The following is a 16,285-nucleotide window of genomic DNA, read 5'->3' as shown; positions in this document are numbered from 1 at the left end:
TTGTTAAGGGTGCTGGGAATTGTAGCTCTGTGAGCGGCAAACTACAGTTCCCAGGATTCTTGGGGGGTAAAGCCATTGCTTTGCATTTATGGTGTTTGGAAGCCATGGCACATGTGCAACATGTGACAGGCAGTATGAGATTCTGGCATTCTTGGATTGAAGAGACCTTCTGTGCACCTTTCCTCCAAGCAGCCACATTTTGGCACTCTACCCAAATAGACTGGCTCAGTTTTAACATAATAGGTAAAGGTAAAGGGACCCCTGACCATTAGGTCCAGTCATGGCCGACTCTGGGGTTGAAGCGCTCATCTCGCTTTATTGGCCGAGGGAGCCGGCGTACAGCTTCCGGGACATGTGGCCAGCATGACTAAGCCGCTTCTGGCGAACCAGAGCAGCGCACGGAAACGCTGTTTACCTTCTCGCCAGAGCGGTACCTATTTATCTACTGGCACTTTGACGTGCTTTCGAACTGCTAGGTTGGCAGGAGTAGGGACCGAGCAACAGGAGCTCACCCCATTGCGGGGATTCAAACTGTCGACCTTCTGATCAGCAAGCCCTAGGCTCTGTGGTTTAACCCACAGCACTACCCACGTCCCATTTTAGCATAATAAGACATTTTTATCATTGCCATTCCGAATGAGGCTAAACTGATGCAGGATTGGAAAAAAAAACATTTTGAAAATAGCAAATTTAGTACATGAAAGAAAAACAGTGCAAGTAAAACACAAACAGAGCCCGTTTATTTTACAAACAAGAGGCTCACTTTGTGCACAGTGCTTCTCACTTACACAAAAAGGCAGTGGGGGGGGGGGGGGGAGAAGCAAACAGCAAGGCTCTCCAGGGAACAAGCACAATCCTAAAGCCTGGCTGGCTAGGTGTGGCTATCAGCTCAGAGAATGCTCAAAACCAATATGATTCTGATACAGGCTAACACTGGGCTAGCATATGGGGCTGTTCTTGAAGCAGTACATGCCTCCTCCTTGGTGCTTTTGTTCTGGGGGTACGCGGGCGTAGGCATACCCCTAAACATTTTGTGAATCTAAGTTTGGCCTCACTGAAGGGTAGTATTTCAATATGAGTAGGAAAACTCCTAAACTTTTTTTAAAAAAGGGAAAAAGCACTGCTCGTCCCCTGCTTCTCCCCTATCTGCTATAGTGGTTGTGCTGGATAGGCTTCAAAACATGGTATGGAGTGTAGCAGGGCTAAATTTCAGGCAGTACAACCAGTCTCACGGTTTTCCAGTTTAGAGATACATGGGAAGGAACTCTTTGCCATAGGTATACTTTTCAGTTGGAAGGTATGGTAGGCCGTCAGTTGGATGGTATGGTATTTTTATTGGGGAAATGTTGGAGGCTATAGTAGGAGGCTATCCTTATTTCCATTGGGTACATGTTAGAGTCCATAGTAAGATGCCCATATATTCATTGGGGAAATGTTGGAGGCTATAGTAAGACATCCCTATTTTCATTGGATAAAGGTTGGAAGTTATAGTAGGATGGCCCTATTTTCATTGGGGAAATGTTGGTGGCTATAGTAGGATGTCCTTATTTTCAGTGGGGAAATGTTGGAGGCTATAGTAGGACATCCCTTTTTTCAAAGGATAAAGGTTAGAAGGTATAGCAGAGCGTCCCTATTTTCAGTGGATAAAAGTTGGAAGGTATAGTAGGGCGTCCCTATTTTTAATGGGGGGGAATTGGAGGGTATCATAGGACGTCCATTTTTTCATCGGAATATAGGACGCTCTCCGACCCCGGAGCCATCTGAAGGCAATCCTGCATTTTAAAAAATGTTTCACGTTTTACTATGTTTCAATATATGTCGGGGGCCGCTCAGACTGACCCACCAGTCAGACGGGTGGGAATATAAATCGTAAAAAAACCAACACCCCATGACGGAAGGGGACGTCCCTATTTCCACGGGAGAAAACGTGGAAACGCTCCCACTTCAGCAGCAGGTGAAAACATTGAAGCCGCCCACCCCACCCCCCAAACAAAGGTGCCAACCCTGGGGGCGCCCACCTTAACCCGCCCTCCCCCGAAGCCAACCGTTCCGGAAAGAGCAGAGCCAACGGTTCCCTCGGGCCTAACCTCCCCTTCCTTTGCAGTTGACGCGCCTCTTAACCTTCCTTCGGAGTCAAGGCGGCGGCGGCGGCGGCGCTTGGTCCCTCAGGCCCGCTTCCTCCGGCGCCGTTTAACGACTCCCCGCCTCGCGCCCGGCTGCCTCCTCGCGAGGCGCACGCGGCCCTTGGGCGGCCTGGCGCGCTTTCCCCTCAGGCCTCCTCGCGGGGGCCCTTCTCTTCCCACTCAGTGTGAGGCGCTTCTGGTTTCTTCTCCCCGACGGCCGCGTTTCCCCCTCGAAAAACGCCTCCGAGCCGCTTCCTCCTCCCTCAGGGCCGCTTTCGCCTGGGCTGTTGCTGCCCTCGCCTCGAAGCCGGCGGCTGTAGTTGGAAAGGCCGCCGCTTCTTCGTGCCTCACCTCAAAGGGGGAAGACCACTCCCCTCCTCGGATTCAGTCCCAGGTAAACGGGATTGTGGGGTTGCGCCCCGAAACCTGTGGGGAGGGGAGGGGGAGAACTTGCGAAATTAAAAAAAAGGGCGAAAGGAAAGGGTTTCGTCCCGTTTCCCATCCTGCTTTCGAAGAGCTTCGGGGAGTCGAGGCTTGAAATTAGCTTTTTCTCGCTCTCCGCCCCCCCCTAAAAAAATACACGGTATTTTCTTGCTTCCTCGTCTTTTATTATGTCCCTTTTGACTTTCCAAGAAAGTCGGTATTTTAGCTACCCGGAAGTGAAAGGAGCTTTTCTGCAGCCCTCCGAATATGTTCTGCAGCCGCGCCAATAAAAACCATCGTGTGTGTGTGTGTGTGTGTATGTGTGTATATATATATATATATATATATGTGTGTGTGTGTGTGTGTGTGTGTGTGTGTGTGTGTATATATATATATATATATGCACACACACATACTATATATAAAATATTTGAGAAGGCCAGGCCTCCCCACAGTTGATGGGCATTTTAAAGAAGGTTGGAAAACGTTTATGGACTGTATGGGAAATAATTGTGTATAGCTGAAAACGCAGGCAGCATTAAGAGAAATTCAGCAGTGTAAATAGATTTTGGTGGATGCAATAATCATGGAATACTGAATGGTATAGTTTTTGTAAAATATGCAGGGATTTATGACATGTAAAATGAACCATGGAAAGAGAAAAAGGGAAGTCATTGATATCTTAAGGATATAAAATTAGTATTTTAAATGGTAAGACAGAAAATTTAATAAAAAATTAAATACACACACACACACATAAACAAAGTTGATAGGCATTGCCATTCAAATGGTGCGTGTTGCACACCACATCATGTGACTGATTATGCAGAGTGGGGATTACCCCCCCCCCCATATTTTATTCCAAGTTGACACAACTGTATCTATCTATCTATGGAATACCAGAATGGTAGCCCCATTTGTCTGTTGCAGCAAAATAACCTCCACGCGGCAACTTAAAGAGAAAACAGATAAGCTTTCTCTGGTCTACCCAGTACATGTGTACATATATGCGGTTTAGTATTCATAAGCAGGGTAGATGGGTTTAAAATGTGGCCATTTGTATCCTGATTTAGGCTCGGCTGATCTCAGTCCGGTTTCCCAGTGGTGCTGCTTTAAGGCACATTTCCTGGAAGCAGTCATGCGAATGTGATCCCAGAATCACAACATAGTAGGGTTGGAAGGGACCACAAGGCTCATCTAGTCCAACAATGCAGGAATCTTTTGCCTAACGTGGTATTTGAACCCGCGACCCTGAGGTTAAGAGTCTCAGGCTTTGCCGCATGTTAGTATGATTGCTGTTTACATTTCCTCATTTTTACAAGCAAGCTTTGTATCTCTACAAGGAAGCTTTGTATCTCTATGTTTTGCTTGCTATCCTTTCATCTATAGATGGAATGTATTTAAAAGAGCCTTTCTTAGGACCAGCATATTTACCGTTTGTGAGGCTAATAGTCCAGTCCTGCACAGGTCTACTCAGAAGTAAGCACCATTGAATTCAAGTGGGACTTTGGCAAGTGAGTGGAGGACTTTAGCAGAAACAAGGAACATAGGAATATTCACACTGGACAGTTCTCCTCTTCCTTCCTGTGTTGTTCATTTCTGCTTCACTCCACCTTCGCCCAGCTGCACCCTCACAAAAACAAAATATTAAACAGAATTGCTATGCCCATTATTATTTTTAATTTTTTTTATTAAATACAAATTAGAAAACATACATATTCACAACAAAAGAAAACACAAAAGAAAAAGAAAAATAACTGTAAATATGCAAAGAGACAAAATATTCTCTAATTCTTTTTCCTTGCTATGCCCATTATTGTCCAGGTTGGTCAAATTTAAAAAAGAAAAGAGGATAGTGTTCCTGCATCCTTAATAATTGTTCAGTAGGGGGGCTCTCATGGTCCCTACCAACTATTCTATGATTCTGTTAAATATACGGAAGCACTGTCCTCTTTTTCAAAAACCTGGCCACTTTACAAGAGGTTGAAACAAGGTTTGATAGTTCCTGGGTAGACTATAGCACAGGCATAGGCAAACTCGACCCTCCAGTTAGCTGGGGATGATGGGAGTTGTAGTCGCAAAACATCTGGAGGGCCGAGTTTGCCTATGCCTGCTATAGCAGTTTTATTTTTATAAAGTGAAAATGAAAAACCTGCTTTCAGTGCAAGTATTCATATCTGAGACTTATTAAAATGTTTTTCAATTACACAGAAAAACCTTTTACTTGATGTATCTGGTAAAAGCATTGATTCAGTTTAGAGATGCACTGTAGGGATATCTAGATTATTTAATATTTGCCTAGATGTTGTTTAGTCATCATTTAAAAGAAACTTTGTGTTTGAATTTAAAACAATAGAAACAATACAGTTTCTATTTTTAATTGTTTTTCTCCACCCTGATAAATGAGTGCAGGGGAAGAGAGGGAAAAGACGGTTTGGTCAAGTGTTAATGGGATGCAAAAAATAAAAATTGATTAAAGCACAAAAACACACACACTTAAGATTTTAAACTACATGACTTTCCCATGTTTTCTTCAATTCTTTACAGATTTTTTGACTCCTCCCCCCCAGCTGTTTCTGGACAGATGAAAACCTGTGAATATTTTGAGATATGGCAGGTGAGATAAGGTTTTTGCAAAATGTTTTGGAGAGAAGATGAAGCAAGAACAGCAGTCTACTGGTCTTTCTGCATCTTGTCCCTTTAGTTTGTTTACATATAAGTCTACTTTTGGGTGACTAATAATAAAACCCGCCATTATACAGCACTGTCTTGTGGTTTGCATGCAACTGAGATCTTCCTTTTTAATGCTAACTGTAAAATATAGAGATGACTTTGCAAAACATTGTGAACATCTCTCATTTCTTATTACTTCTTGTTAATTTCATAAATTGCACCTCTCATCTCAGTCCATTCTTTCCCCTAAATTGTTTAACTTTTTAGTCTCCTTCCAGTTTTCTCTAGTTTCCTTACATGTATTATTGCCAATTGTACTAGAACTGAAGAATGCATTTCCCCACTATGTGATAAAAGAAATCATTTGATTATTTAGATGACTCAGAATATTGGACTGTTAGTTATGTGTAGAAATAGGCACTGTCTGACTGATCTTTTGAGGCTCAGTAATTTAGGCTTAGGGTATCACTTAAACTTACAGTATAGATTTGGTTATATTTATATATTAGAAAGATTTAGGTAAAGGTAAAGGGACCCCTAACCATTAGGTCCAGTCGCAGATGACTCTGGGGTTGCGGCGCTCATCTCACTTTATTGGCCGAGGGAGCAGCAATACAGCTTCCGGGTCATGTGGCCAGCATGACAAAGCTGCTTCTGGCGAACCAGAGCAGCACACGGAGCAGTTTACCTTCTCGACGGAGTGGTGCCTATTTATCTACTTGCACTTTGACGTGCTTTCAAACTGCTAGGTTGGCAGGAGCAGGGACCGAGCAATGGGAGCTCACCCCGTCGCGGGGTTTTGAGCCGCTGACTTTCTGATCGGCAAGCCCTAGGCTCTGTGTACATAAAAATAAACGGTTACATAATTTCCAGTAATATATAAAGAGAAGCATGGTATTCAAATATGATATTTCATTTGATGTATTAGAAGAGAAATATAATATACTTGAGACTTTGAGTTGGTGTGCCCTATTGGCAGGGAAATCTGAAAACTGGAATGGTATCAAACCTGGTGACAGAACTGTCAGTTAAAGCCATATATTACCTGATTATGTCAAACTTTATTTTGGTTTTCCAGGTAGGAGAGTTTCATCTTTGTCAACAAAATTTCTAGATGTAGACCTGAAGATTACTGACGTAAAGTACCATCCAAAAGAAGTTCTTGTGAAATTTCAAGGCAGATATAACACAGATTGTGAGTTTGATTACCATATATTGCAAAATGAAATACAGCAGGTATCCAAAGTGAAAGACAGTGTCGGGATTGGTGAGTTTTGTTTAGTAGAAGACTCTGCTTGTGGAGAATGGTACAGAGGAAGAGTAGTACAAAAGAAGAACTACAGCTATGAAGTATTTCTTATGGATAGTGGGAAAATCCTGGCAGTTGATGAGACACATATTGCTTCTGCTATTGATGAGTTGTTTCAACTTCCTCCCAAGATGGTTTGTGGGATTTTTGGAAATATACTTCCAATTGAAGAAAAATGGACTCCAAAAGCTCTGAATTACTTTTCGTCATTAATAGATTTGCAGATTAAAGGCCAAATACAAGCCATTCTACCACACCAAACATTTCTGCTTGACGTGCCAAAAATCACTAGCGATGTGGTTGAATTAAAATTAGGCAAACTTGTTGATGGAGATACATTCTGTCTTATTGTAGAAATGTTAACTGAATTGCCACAAGAGCTGCTTTGTAAACAGATGCCAGATTTACTGCAACAAAAATATACAAGGCCGGATTCTGTATTATGTAATGATCGAATTCAATCAGAAGTTCAACCAATTATGAATAACCTTCAGCCGCTTTTATCTGTTGGTGGGATAGAGAAAGTAAAAATATCAGTGGCAGTCAGTCCAAGTAAATTTTATTGTCAGCTGCTGCAATACCAGGTGGAGATGGATGAGTTGTCAGCAAACATGTCTTCCTGTTACGAAACTAGTACAGAAAATGTTCCATCCTGTGAGAATCTAGGAGTCCTCTGTGCAGCAAGACGGAGAAATGGCCAGTGGCATAGAGGAGTGATACAACAGCTGCTTTCTGATAACAAAGTGAATATTTGGTTTATGGATTTTGGCAGCTATGAAGCTGTGCCTTCCAGTTGTGTTTTAAAGCTTCAACCAGAATTCATGTCAGTACCTAGGTTTTCAGTTCCTTGTGCACTTTCCTGTCTTAGTTCTCAGGATGAAACTGTAAGAAACGATCAACTAAAAGAATTCAAGGAGGCCTTGCTAAGACAAAGTGTTGTTCATGCCCGCATTGATTTATTCAATGCTGATGAACATTTGTATTACGTTACACTTCTTAAACAAGAGTCTGCAATGCATTATGAACATCTACCACAGGGGAGTGAAGTGATTCCAAAACTTGACCCATCCTTTAAGACCAAAAAATCCTGTACAGGTGAGGATATAAAAATCTCTGATACAGATCCTGTTTATGCCGACTCTGTTCATAGGAATACTGTACAATCAGGAGATGATTCAGATTCAAAAGGCACTCATTTAATGTGTTCTCCTTTAAGAATTCCTTGCAAGAGAGCAGAAATGCAAATCGGTTCTGTCTGTGTTGCTTTTGTAGTATATGTCTTGAATCCATCAAATTTTTGGGTTCAAACTATTGATTGTCGAGATGAGTTTGAAGCCTTGATGAAGAAAATTGCAGCTGTGTATGATACAAGTGAAACTGTTGATAAGATTCTAGAAAATCCAGAACCTGGAAAACTATGCTGTGCCCGGTATAGTAAGGATATGCATTACTACAGAGCTGTTATCAGGGAAGTGATGGACAAGAGTATTGATGTTTGTTTTTTAGATTTTGGCAATACTGAAACTGTACCACTCTTCAATGTGAGAGTTTTGCTTCCAGAGTTTCTAGAATTACCAGCTTTGGCCGTTTGTTGTTCACTTGCTAATGCATTTCCAATTGAGGACATATGGATTAAAAAAGAAACTGACTTCTTTAAAAGCATTGTGTTCGACAAACCGCTCACACTGCATGTAATTGCACAAAAAAACAATAAGTATATGGTCAGTGTGCAGTATATGAATGACTCAGAACAAACTGATGTTGTTTTGTCCATGGTTCAGGCCGGATATGCGGAATATTGGGAAGTAAAGCAAGATCCCTTTCAGAACGTTGTGGGAGATTCTAAAATGCAATGCTTAAAACAAAAGCTACATAAAAAGAGTTGGCAGAAGAAGAATAAATTGCGGAGTCCTCTGACAAAAGGGCATGCTGTTACCTTCCCGCGGTGGGAAAACACACTTTCAGATAAATTGGGAAACACATCTGGGAAAGGTGATACCCCGAAGCCTTATAAGGAGTATCGGTTTAAACCAGGAACTGTATTTGATGTCGTATGTTGTCGTAGTACTTCACCAGGTAACTTTTTCTGTCAGATGCGATCTAAACTGCCAGAGCTATTTAACTTGATGCAACAAATTCAGTATTATTACAACACTCAAAAAAGCCCATATGAACTTGGACAACATGCCTGTGTTGTGAAACATTCTAAGGATGGGAAGTGGTATAGAGCTGCTGTACAGCAACATGTGTCTGAGACAGAAGTTGATGTAGTATTTGTAGACTATGGTAACCAGGAAAGAGTTTTGTCAAAAGACCTCCAAGCTATTCTTCCAGAATACCTGGTCTTGGAATGCCAAACATTCAGATGTTGTCTCAATACGGTCACTGAATCCTTAACGTTTGACCCGTACAACTGGACTGCAGAGGCATGTAGAGATTTTGAGCACTTTGTTTCCTCTTCTAATGATCTGCTGACCTGTACGATTTCTGCCCTAATTCTTCGGAGCCCCAACTATTTATATAATATTGTTGACTTACAGACTCCATTCACTACTTCGCAGCAGTTTCTCTTAGAATGTGGTCATTCCCAGTCTCGCTCTTTTGAATTCGCAAGGTCCCTTGTGCCGCCATTCTCTCTGTACACATTTTATTATTCATCTTTTAACATGAAAATTGGAAATGAAGAAGGGGTGTGTATAACACATATACACAGCCCTACAAAATTCTATTGCCAACTAAATAGAAATGTAGGTGCTATAGACAAACTGTTTGAAAAGATTGCAGAGGTTAGTCAAATGACAGGCTACACAGACCAGCTAAACACTTGCAATTTATACTTAGCAAAATATTTTGAAGATGGCCTCTTCTACAGAGCTTTAGCATCTCCTATGGGCTCATCAGATTACTTGCAAGTATACTTTGTAGACTTTGGGAATAAACAATCAGTAGCAAAAAGAGAAATGATTCCTATTCCAAATCATGCTTCAGAATTATTATTTACTCCTATGCAAGCTATCAAGTGTTACCTTTCAGATCTAAAAGATGTTGAAATTACAACTGAAATAAATACATGGTTTGAGAAGAATTACTTGGGGAAAGAAATGAAGGCGGTAATCGTATCTAAGGAATCTGATGGGCAGCTTGGTGTGGAGTTGTATGATGGAGATCTACAGATAAATAGGAAGATTAAAGAATTATTGAAGCACACACAAAAATATGGTGTTGACCCAAAAATTATAAACACACCTGCAGAAAAGACTGTTGGAGACAAAAACCTGTTGCATAAAGTCAAGTCAGAAGCAGTTAAAAGAAAAATTAAAAATGAAGTAGTTGGTTGGAAGAGAGAAGCAGAAAATGAAGCAAATCCTGGCAATCAGAGTGCTGGAAAAGAAATTGCAATTGATCTGCAGAAACAGAGTACAAGGTCTGTAAAGCTCCCAGCAGCCTCAGATAATACAGAATTGGCCTTGCAAAGCAATCCGAGACAGAGATGCAGAGATACATATTGCGAATCTTGGACTGAGTGTGATAGCCCTCCTCAGGGTTTGAAGAAGATGCCTCCAGATAAAGAGTTGCAGATCTTGAAACAAAAATATTTTGGAGAAGAAAGGTGTAGTGGTACCAGGAAAAAGTACACAACCCTTCCACAGCATCATATCCAGGCAAATTCCAAAATGTTAGTTTATATTTCTTCTATAACTAGCATGTCAAGTTTCTATATTCATCGTGCTAAGGATGAGAATGAAATTGTGCAGCTTGCTGAGAAGCTGAATGGAGACTCACTGGTTCTAGAGCCAGAAACGCATGCTGAACTCGAAGAAGGTGACATGGTTTTAGCAGAGTATGAAGCTGATTGCTGCACATATAGAGCTGTCATTAGAGGTATTAAATCAGAAAAATCTTTTGAAGTGGAGTTCATTGACTATGGTAACTCATCAACTGTGAATGCATCAAAAATATACAAGATGGAAAAGGTTTTCTTAAATTTTCCAAGATTCAGCATACACTGTTTTCTTAGCAAAGCAAGATATGCATTTCCAGATAAAAGTTGCAGTAGCGATATGGCTGCCTGCATTGCCAGTAAAGTAAACAATCAACTATTAGCGTTAGAGTTTTTACAACAGCATGGTGAACAGTGGGAGGTTGATGTATTCTGCCATGAAATGTCTATGATCAATGAGTTAGGTTTACAGAATATGAGTCTGTTACATCTTGATGAAGTCGTAAAACATCTTCCAATAACAGATGTAGATACTGATGGTAATGACCAAAGTAAAAAATCAGAAAGCCGAAATGTGTCTGAAGTATTAATAAAAGCTGGACATCCTTGGGAGAGCCACCCTAAGATTCCCTGCCAAAAAATAAAGCCTGGACAGCTAGAATTGGCTGAAATAGGTCACATTTCAAGAGATGGACGTTTCTATATAAAATTGAAGAAGGATGCACAAATATTTTTTGATTTAAATGTGATGATTACCCAAGAAGCTGAGAAGAACTCATTGCTTGCAGTGGAAAATATTCAAGAAGGGTTAGAATGTTTGACAAAATCAAAAGAGACCTTGAAATGGTATCGATCTGAAGTTATTAAAAAGTATGTGAATGAGGGTGACATGTTAGTTTTTTTCATGGACTTGGGAGAATATGAAATGGTGTCATTTCATGACACACAGATACTTAGTGACAAGTTCAGGAGTATTCCCCGGAATGCAATGCCTTGTAAATGGGCTTGGGCTGAAAACCTAGTGGACATGTCTCTTGAGAGCGTGTTGAAGATTATAAAATGCCATGAGATCAAGATCTTGTTTCTGAGATACCTAGAATCTACTTTTATGTGGGAAGTGGATATTTTAATAGATGGGATTTTGCTTTTGGAATACTGGAATCAAAGATCTTGCCAAAGGGTGCTGGAGAAATGTAACTTACCAGAAAATATAAAAATGGGCAAAACAATGCCTAAATTGTTATTCAGACCAAATTCTGTTTCCTGGGCACCATTCCAGAATGATCGGTATTATACTGGGTTTGTGACGTCTGTCACTGATCCTTCAAATTTCTGTATCCAGTTAGAAGACTCATTTAAGTCTCTAAACACTTTGTTCAAGTTACTCTCTGACCTTCCAGAAAACCTGCCTACAATTCCACAGGAGCTTGTCGTTCCTGGTACCAGTTGCTTGATAAAGATTGGATCTAATGAAAAGTGGAACAGAGTTGAAGTTTCTGAAGTTTCCAAACTCTCTAATCTCTTAATAGTTACTTTTATTGATGATGGGTTATCAGTTCCCATCCCCATTTCTGATAGTCACAAGCTGAAAGTTATCCCAGAAGAGCTTGCTAAATTACCTCGATTAACTTATCCTTGCTCTTTGTTTGGAGTGTCACCTGCTGATGGGGAACACTGGAGTGATGAGGCAAAGCTTAAAATTCAAGAATTTCTTAGTAGACAAGGTCTCACATTTAAGCTGAAACAGTGCCACAGTGGGCAGAAGCTAGAGGCTGTTGTGTTATGTGATAAGAACAATGCAGCAGATATATTGGTTGCTTCCAGATGTGCTGTGTATTCAAAAACTCCATATTCTTTTGGTTCAATTAATAGTGCAGAGCTTCATCCATTGAATTCACAGAAATTATGTGATTCATCACAAATATGTGGTCAGAAGAATTTGGATGCACAGATTGCTTTGCTGTCAGTTGAGGGGGGAAAGCCACAAAATTCAAGTTTGCAACTCAGTTGTGCTTGTGTTAATGTTTCGAGAGGGAACAGCTCAAAAGGACTGTGTTCAAAGAGAAAAGAGTGGCACAAAGCTTGCTTACACATTAATGGAAGAATGACTGAAACTCGGCTTAAGTATGACAAGAGATTTTGTGAGAGAGAAAGGCGACTCTATAGTACAGGCATACTGTCAGAATCAATCCACGAAATGCATGATCTTATGGGGCTGAGCACCAAGATTGATGGGATGCAAATTTATGAAGAGAGCCAATCACATGAATGCTTCACTAGAAAGGTCAGTTTCAAATATCTTTTAAAACTACCCTTGTTCTTTCCTATGTATTTAAGAAGAAAAATATTAAACCCAGATGTACATGCAATGAAGCCTGGGATCCAAAGAATCATGTACTTAATTTTCCATGCCCAAGTAGGGGGCACTGTGAGCTTCCATGAACACTGGGATCAGTTGCCCTATGTTGTAGTAGTAGTAGTAGCAATAATACTAATGTTTATTATTTATACCTTTGCTATCTGCCACTGCCACTAGCCACTCTGGGTGGCTTCCAGCACATAGAAAAATAAGATAAAATGTCAAACATTAAAAACTTCCCAATCGAAGCTGCCTTCAGATGTCTTCTAGTCTTCTAAAAGTTGTGTAGTTCTTTATATCGACATCTGATGGGAGAGCGTTCCACAGGGAGGGCACCACTGCTAAGAAGCCCTCTGCCTGGTTCCCTGTAACATTTCAGTGAGGAACCACCAAAAGACCCTCAAAGGTGGACCTCAGTGTCCAGGCTGAACAATGAGGGTGGAGACACTCCTTCACATATATTGGACTGATGCTGTTTAATCCAATGTGGTTTTCACCAAACCTCTTTAAGGTGTTTGTGTGTAAATTTAAAGCAGAACATGGATTTAGGAGGGGACATGAATCCTTCCTCCACAGTTGCTTTTCTTCGAATTTCCTTTTAAAGCTGTTTCCCCCCCTATAGGGCTTACTTGCAATCTAATAGGTCCACTAGAAGGAAAAATGTTTTTTTGTTTTTTTAGGGAAGGAAATAGGGGCATGTTTGTTCCGGAAAAGTCTTAGTCATTATCATATTCATAATAAATCCTTCTCTTTCACACTCGCAAATTCCTCTTCGTAGGAATTTAAAAGTGATCTAGTCTTGACACTTAAGTTTGGTTTGGCCCCAATATTCTATCCACATGAATGTGACTCTGTACAGTTCCAGTTTGGCAACAGTGGAAACTTCATGTATTTCTGGAAGTGATTATGCGAAGTCCCCACTTATGTAAGGCATGTCTTTGAAGTCATGCACAAAGAATTTCAGGTCAGTTGTTGTTTTTGAAAACGTTTCATTTGCTGTCTACATAGAGCATCACTTTACATTAAACCTAGGCAGTTTATTGTGTTTGTTTTGTCCCTAATCATGTATTGAAAATTACTTGCTTTCCAGGTTAAAATCTGATAAGAAGAATTTCAACAGTTGGAAACAAGTAATGGATCTGGATGCCAGTCAGCGCATCAACTTTCACGAGAGAAATTTTAAAAGGAATTATTTATAAGGAATTACACTTCCGTAATCACAAAAATAACAACAGTCCATGAACCCGAAACGTTTGTAACAGGTCTACAAGGTTGACCTTAAGCTTGCAGCTTTTTGTTAATTTTCTCTTGATTTAATATTTGCTCTTGTAATGATCAAAAGGGAGTGGTATCCTTGCCAACATGTGCACAATGGTCCTTTTACATAGTATAACGTTTCACCACCATTTTATTTTATTATTGAAATTTATACTAATACATAACAGTCACTTGCAAGTTTTGTCTGGTTATCAAAAATAACCAGCGTCAACCAACCAGATTCTGAGACATTGTAATAAATGTTCTACATGGTTTGATTGATGTACTCAAGGTGGAATTGCTCATATATTGGTTTTCATAAGGGAAAGTAGTGTGAGAAGCAACAGCTTTTTGTTCTGACATTTGCTGAGTTTTGTGGGTGTTTTCTTTAAACACACTGTTATGGGAACTGCGCCTACCAAGGACTGCCAGTCTAATGTTTACCAACCAAAAAAGCTTGATCTGACCTAAACTTCATAGGAAGTTGGTCTTTTGATTTCAGTGGAACTTATTTCCAAGTAAGTGCATTTGCTGAATGCAAATATAGTTGCGAACTACCACACGTTTTGGCATTTTAAGTGTTTCTTTTTACAATCCTCTGCTTAACTCACACATTAATTAGGACCCAACACACACACACAAGTTTACATGCACAACAATGTGAGCAAACTCTGCAATACATTTTATTGTATGTGTGTCATGTTGTAATAGGAAAAGCTGTAATACATGAATATTTAGTTATTAGGTCATAAGGAAAAGTAGTGCTGAATATTGATTTGTGTTTTAGCTGTCTTTCCTATTTTAATTTCCTTTGTGTATGTTATCTGATTAGTCATAATGCTGATGCTTACATCACACAAGTATAAATGTATGTGTATCAGGTGTCCAGGGAGCCTCATACGTGTACCAGGGCACGCTGAATCTCACATTTCTACTGCTGAAAGTCATGCTGCACTGGATCCCAATTGTGAAGGTTCCCCAACTTAGTGGAGTTCCACTGAGAAGTGGAAGTTCTGCCTGTAGCTCAGTTTATTCTGAGACACATGTACACCTCTCCAGTCTGCTAATATACCTGATCTGCAGCATGTCTTATAATCTGCTGGTTAATTTCCACAAATGGCTGGTATAATTGAACCAATGAATCCGTCTTGTTTGTGCCTATGTGATTTGTTTAACACAATTGGCTTTAAAAGTGTTCCCACATTAGTCTTTTGACGGGACAAACAGGAGATTGGTTGCTTCTGCATCTTCATCTATAGGAACTAGAATTGTGTGTTGATGTACTATCGTATGCGTCAGAATTTTCAAAGTAATCCAGTTGCTAGATTTTATTCAGCTACCAATTTAGCTTGTATGCTAAGGAAATATGCATGTAGCATAAAAATTATGCACATTCTTATTGAAACTACTAGAAAAAAGCAGGCCTTTAAAATTTGTATTTTAAGTTTTGCAGGATATATGTAAGCTCTGTACATACTTTGTTTACTGAAGTGAGAGTGCTCTTTTATTTAAACTGATGGTAACAGCAATAAATCTGTGGTAAAGGTTTAGGTTGTCTATTGCTTTCTAGTACAACACTGTCCTAGCACTTGCTGAAAGCTTACTTAGTAGAAACAAATATAAAATTAAGTCCTGCTGCAATCAAATAAATGCTACTTTTACATAAGGTATCAGGGACAGGGGTGTTTTCATTCTAAGCAAAACATAATATACAGTAAATCATATAGCTGCTGCTGCTGCTGTTTGGAATCTTTTGGTTCTGTTTCAGTATTAAAAGCAGGAAGCAGTTGGCATTGGGTTTTTTCCAGGGTTTGTTGTGAAGACATTGTTGGTATTTAAGTACGCCTGTACCTTTTTCTGGGGAAGTATAAGGACCAGCAACCAGTATAAATCTGCAGTAAACAAGAAACACTGCAAGGTACGCTTAGATTTTAAATACACATTTTCTCTTTATTAATGAGAAGCCTAGAATGACTCTCACAATTGAATGTCAAGTACAGCAGTATATCATTATACAAAATTGACTGCAAAAAAAGCATCCCCAAAAGGAGGAAATTGCTTTACAAAAAGTTGTTGAAAAGCCAAGTCAGGAGGGTCGTATTTCTCCCAAACGCTTGGGAAATGTTGAAGACCACAGCATTAGAAGCTCAACCCGAGTGTATACCAGAGATTGCGAAAGGTACTGCCAGGGCCAAGAGGATGCCAGCAAACAAAGAGTCAAAGAAGCTGTTGGCTTTCGCCTTGGGTGGCTTTAAAAGAAGGTAAGATAAATTCATGGTGGATAAGTTTATCATTGGCTATTGAACCTGAGGATGTAGTCTTTCTACAGTCAGAGATGACTCTGAATACCAGTTGCTGGAAACCTCAGTGGTGAAGAGTGGGCTTGCCAGAGGCATCTGATTGGCCTTTATCGACTAACT

At 40.1% G+C, this 16,285-nt stretch overlaps 1 protein-coding gene across 2 annotated transcripts; it reads left to right on the top strand.

The window, feature by feature from the left end:
• Positions 1-1,928: 1,928 nt before the first annotated feature.
• Positions 1,929-15,413, top strand: TDRD15 (tudor domain containing 15). 2 transcript variants are annotated; one of them, XM_083431302.1, is made up of 4 exons: positions 1,929-1,954; positions 5,094-5,163; positions 6,298-12,533; positions 13,699-15,413. In XM_083431302.1, exons 2-4 carry the CDS (start codon positions 5,157-5,159, stop codon positions 13,708-13,710), a joined length of 6,255 nt encoding a protein of 2,084 aa, XP_083287428.1. In that variant the 5' UTR covers positions 1,929-1,954; positions 5,094-5,156; the 3' UTR covers positions 13,711-15,413. The 2 variants fall into 2 exon arrangements, with proteins under 2 accessions (XP_083287428.1, XP_083287427.1); XM_083431301.1 differs by lacking the exon at positions 1,929-1,954 and adding an exon at positions 2,209-2,517.
• Positions 15,414-16,285: the final 872 nt, after the last annotated feature.

This window comes from Podarcis tiliguerta, assembly GCF_965153285.1.
Source record: "Podarcis tiliguerta genome assembly, chromosome: 3".
Classification (NCBI taxonomy): domain Eukaryota; kingdom Metazoa; phylum Chordata; class Lepidosauria; order Squamata; family Lacertidae; genus Podarcis; species Podarcis tiliguerta.
This window is presented reverse-complemented; position numbering and strand designations above follow the sequence as displayed.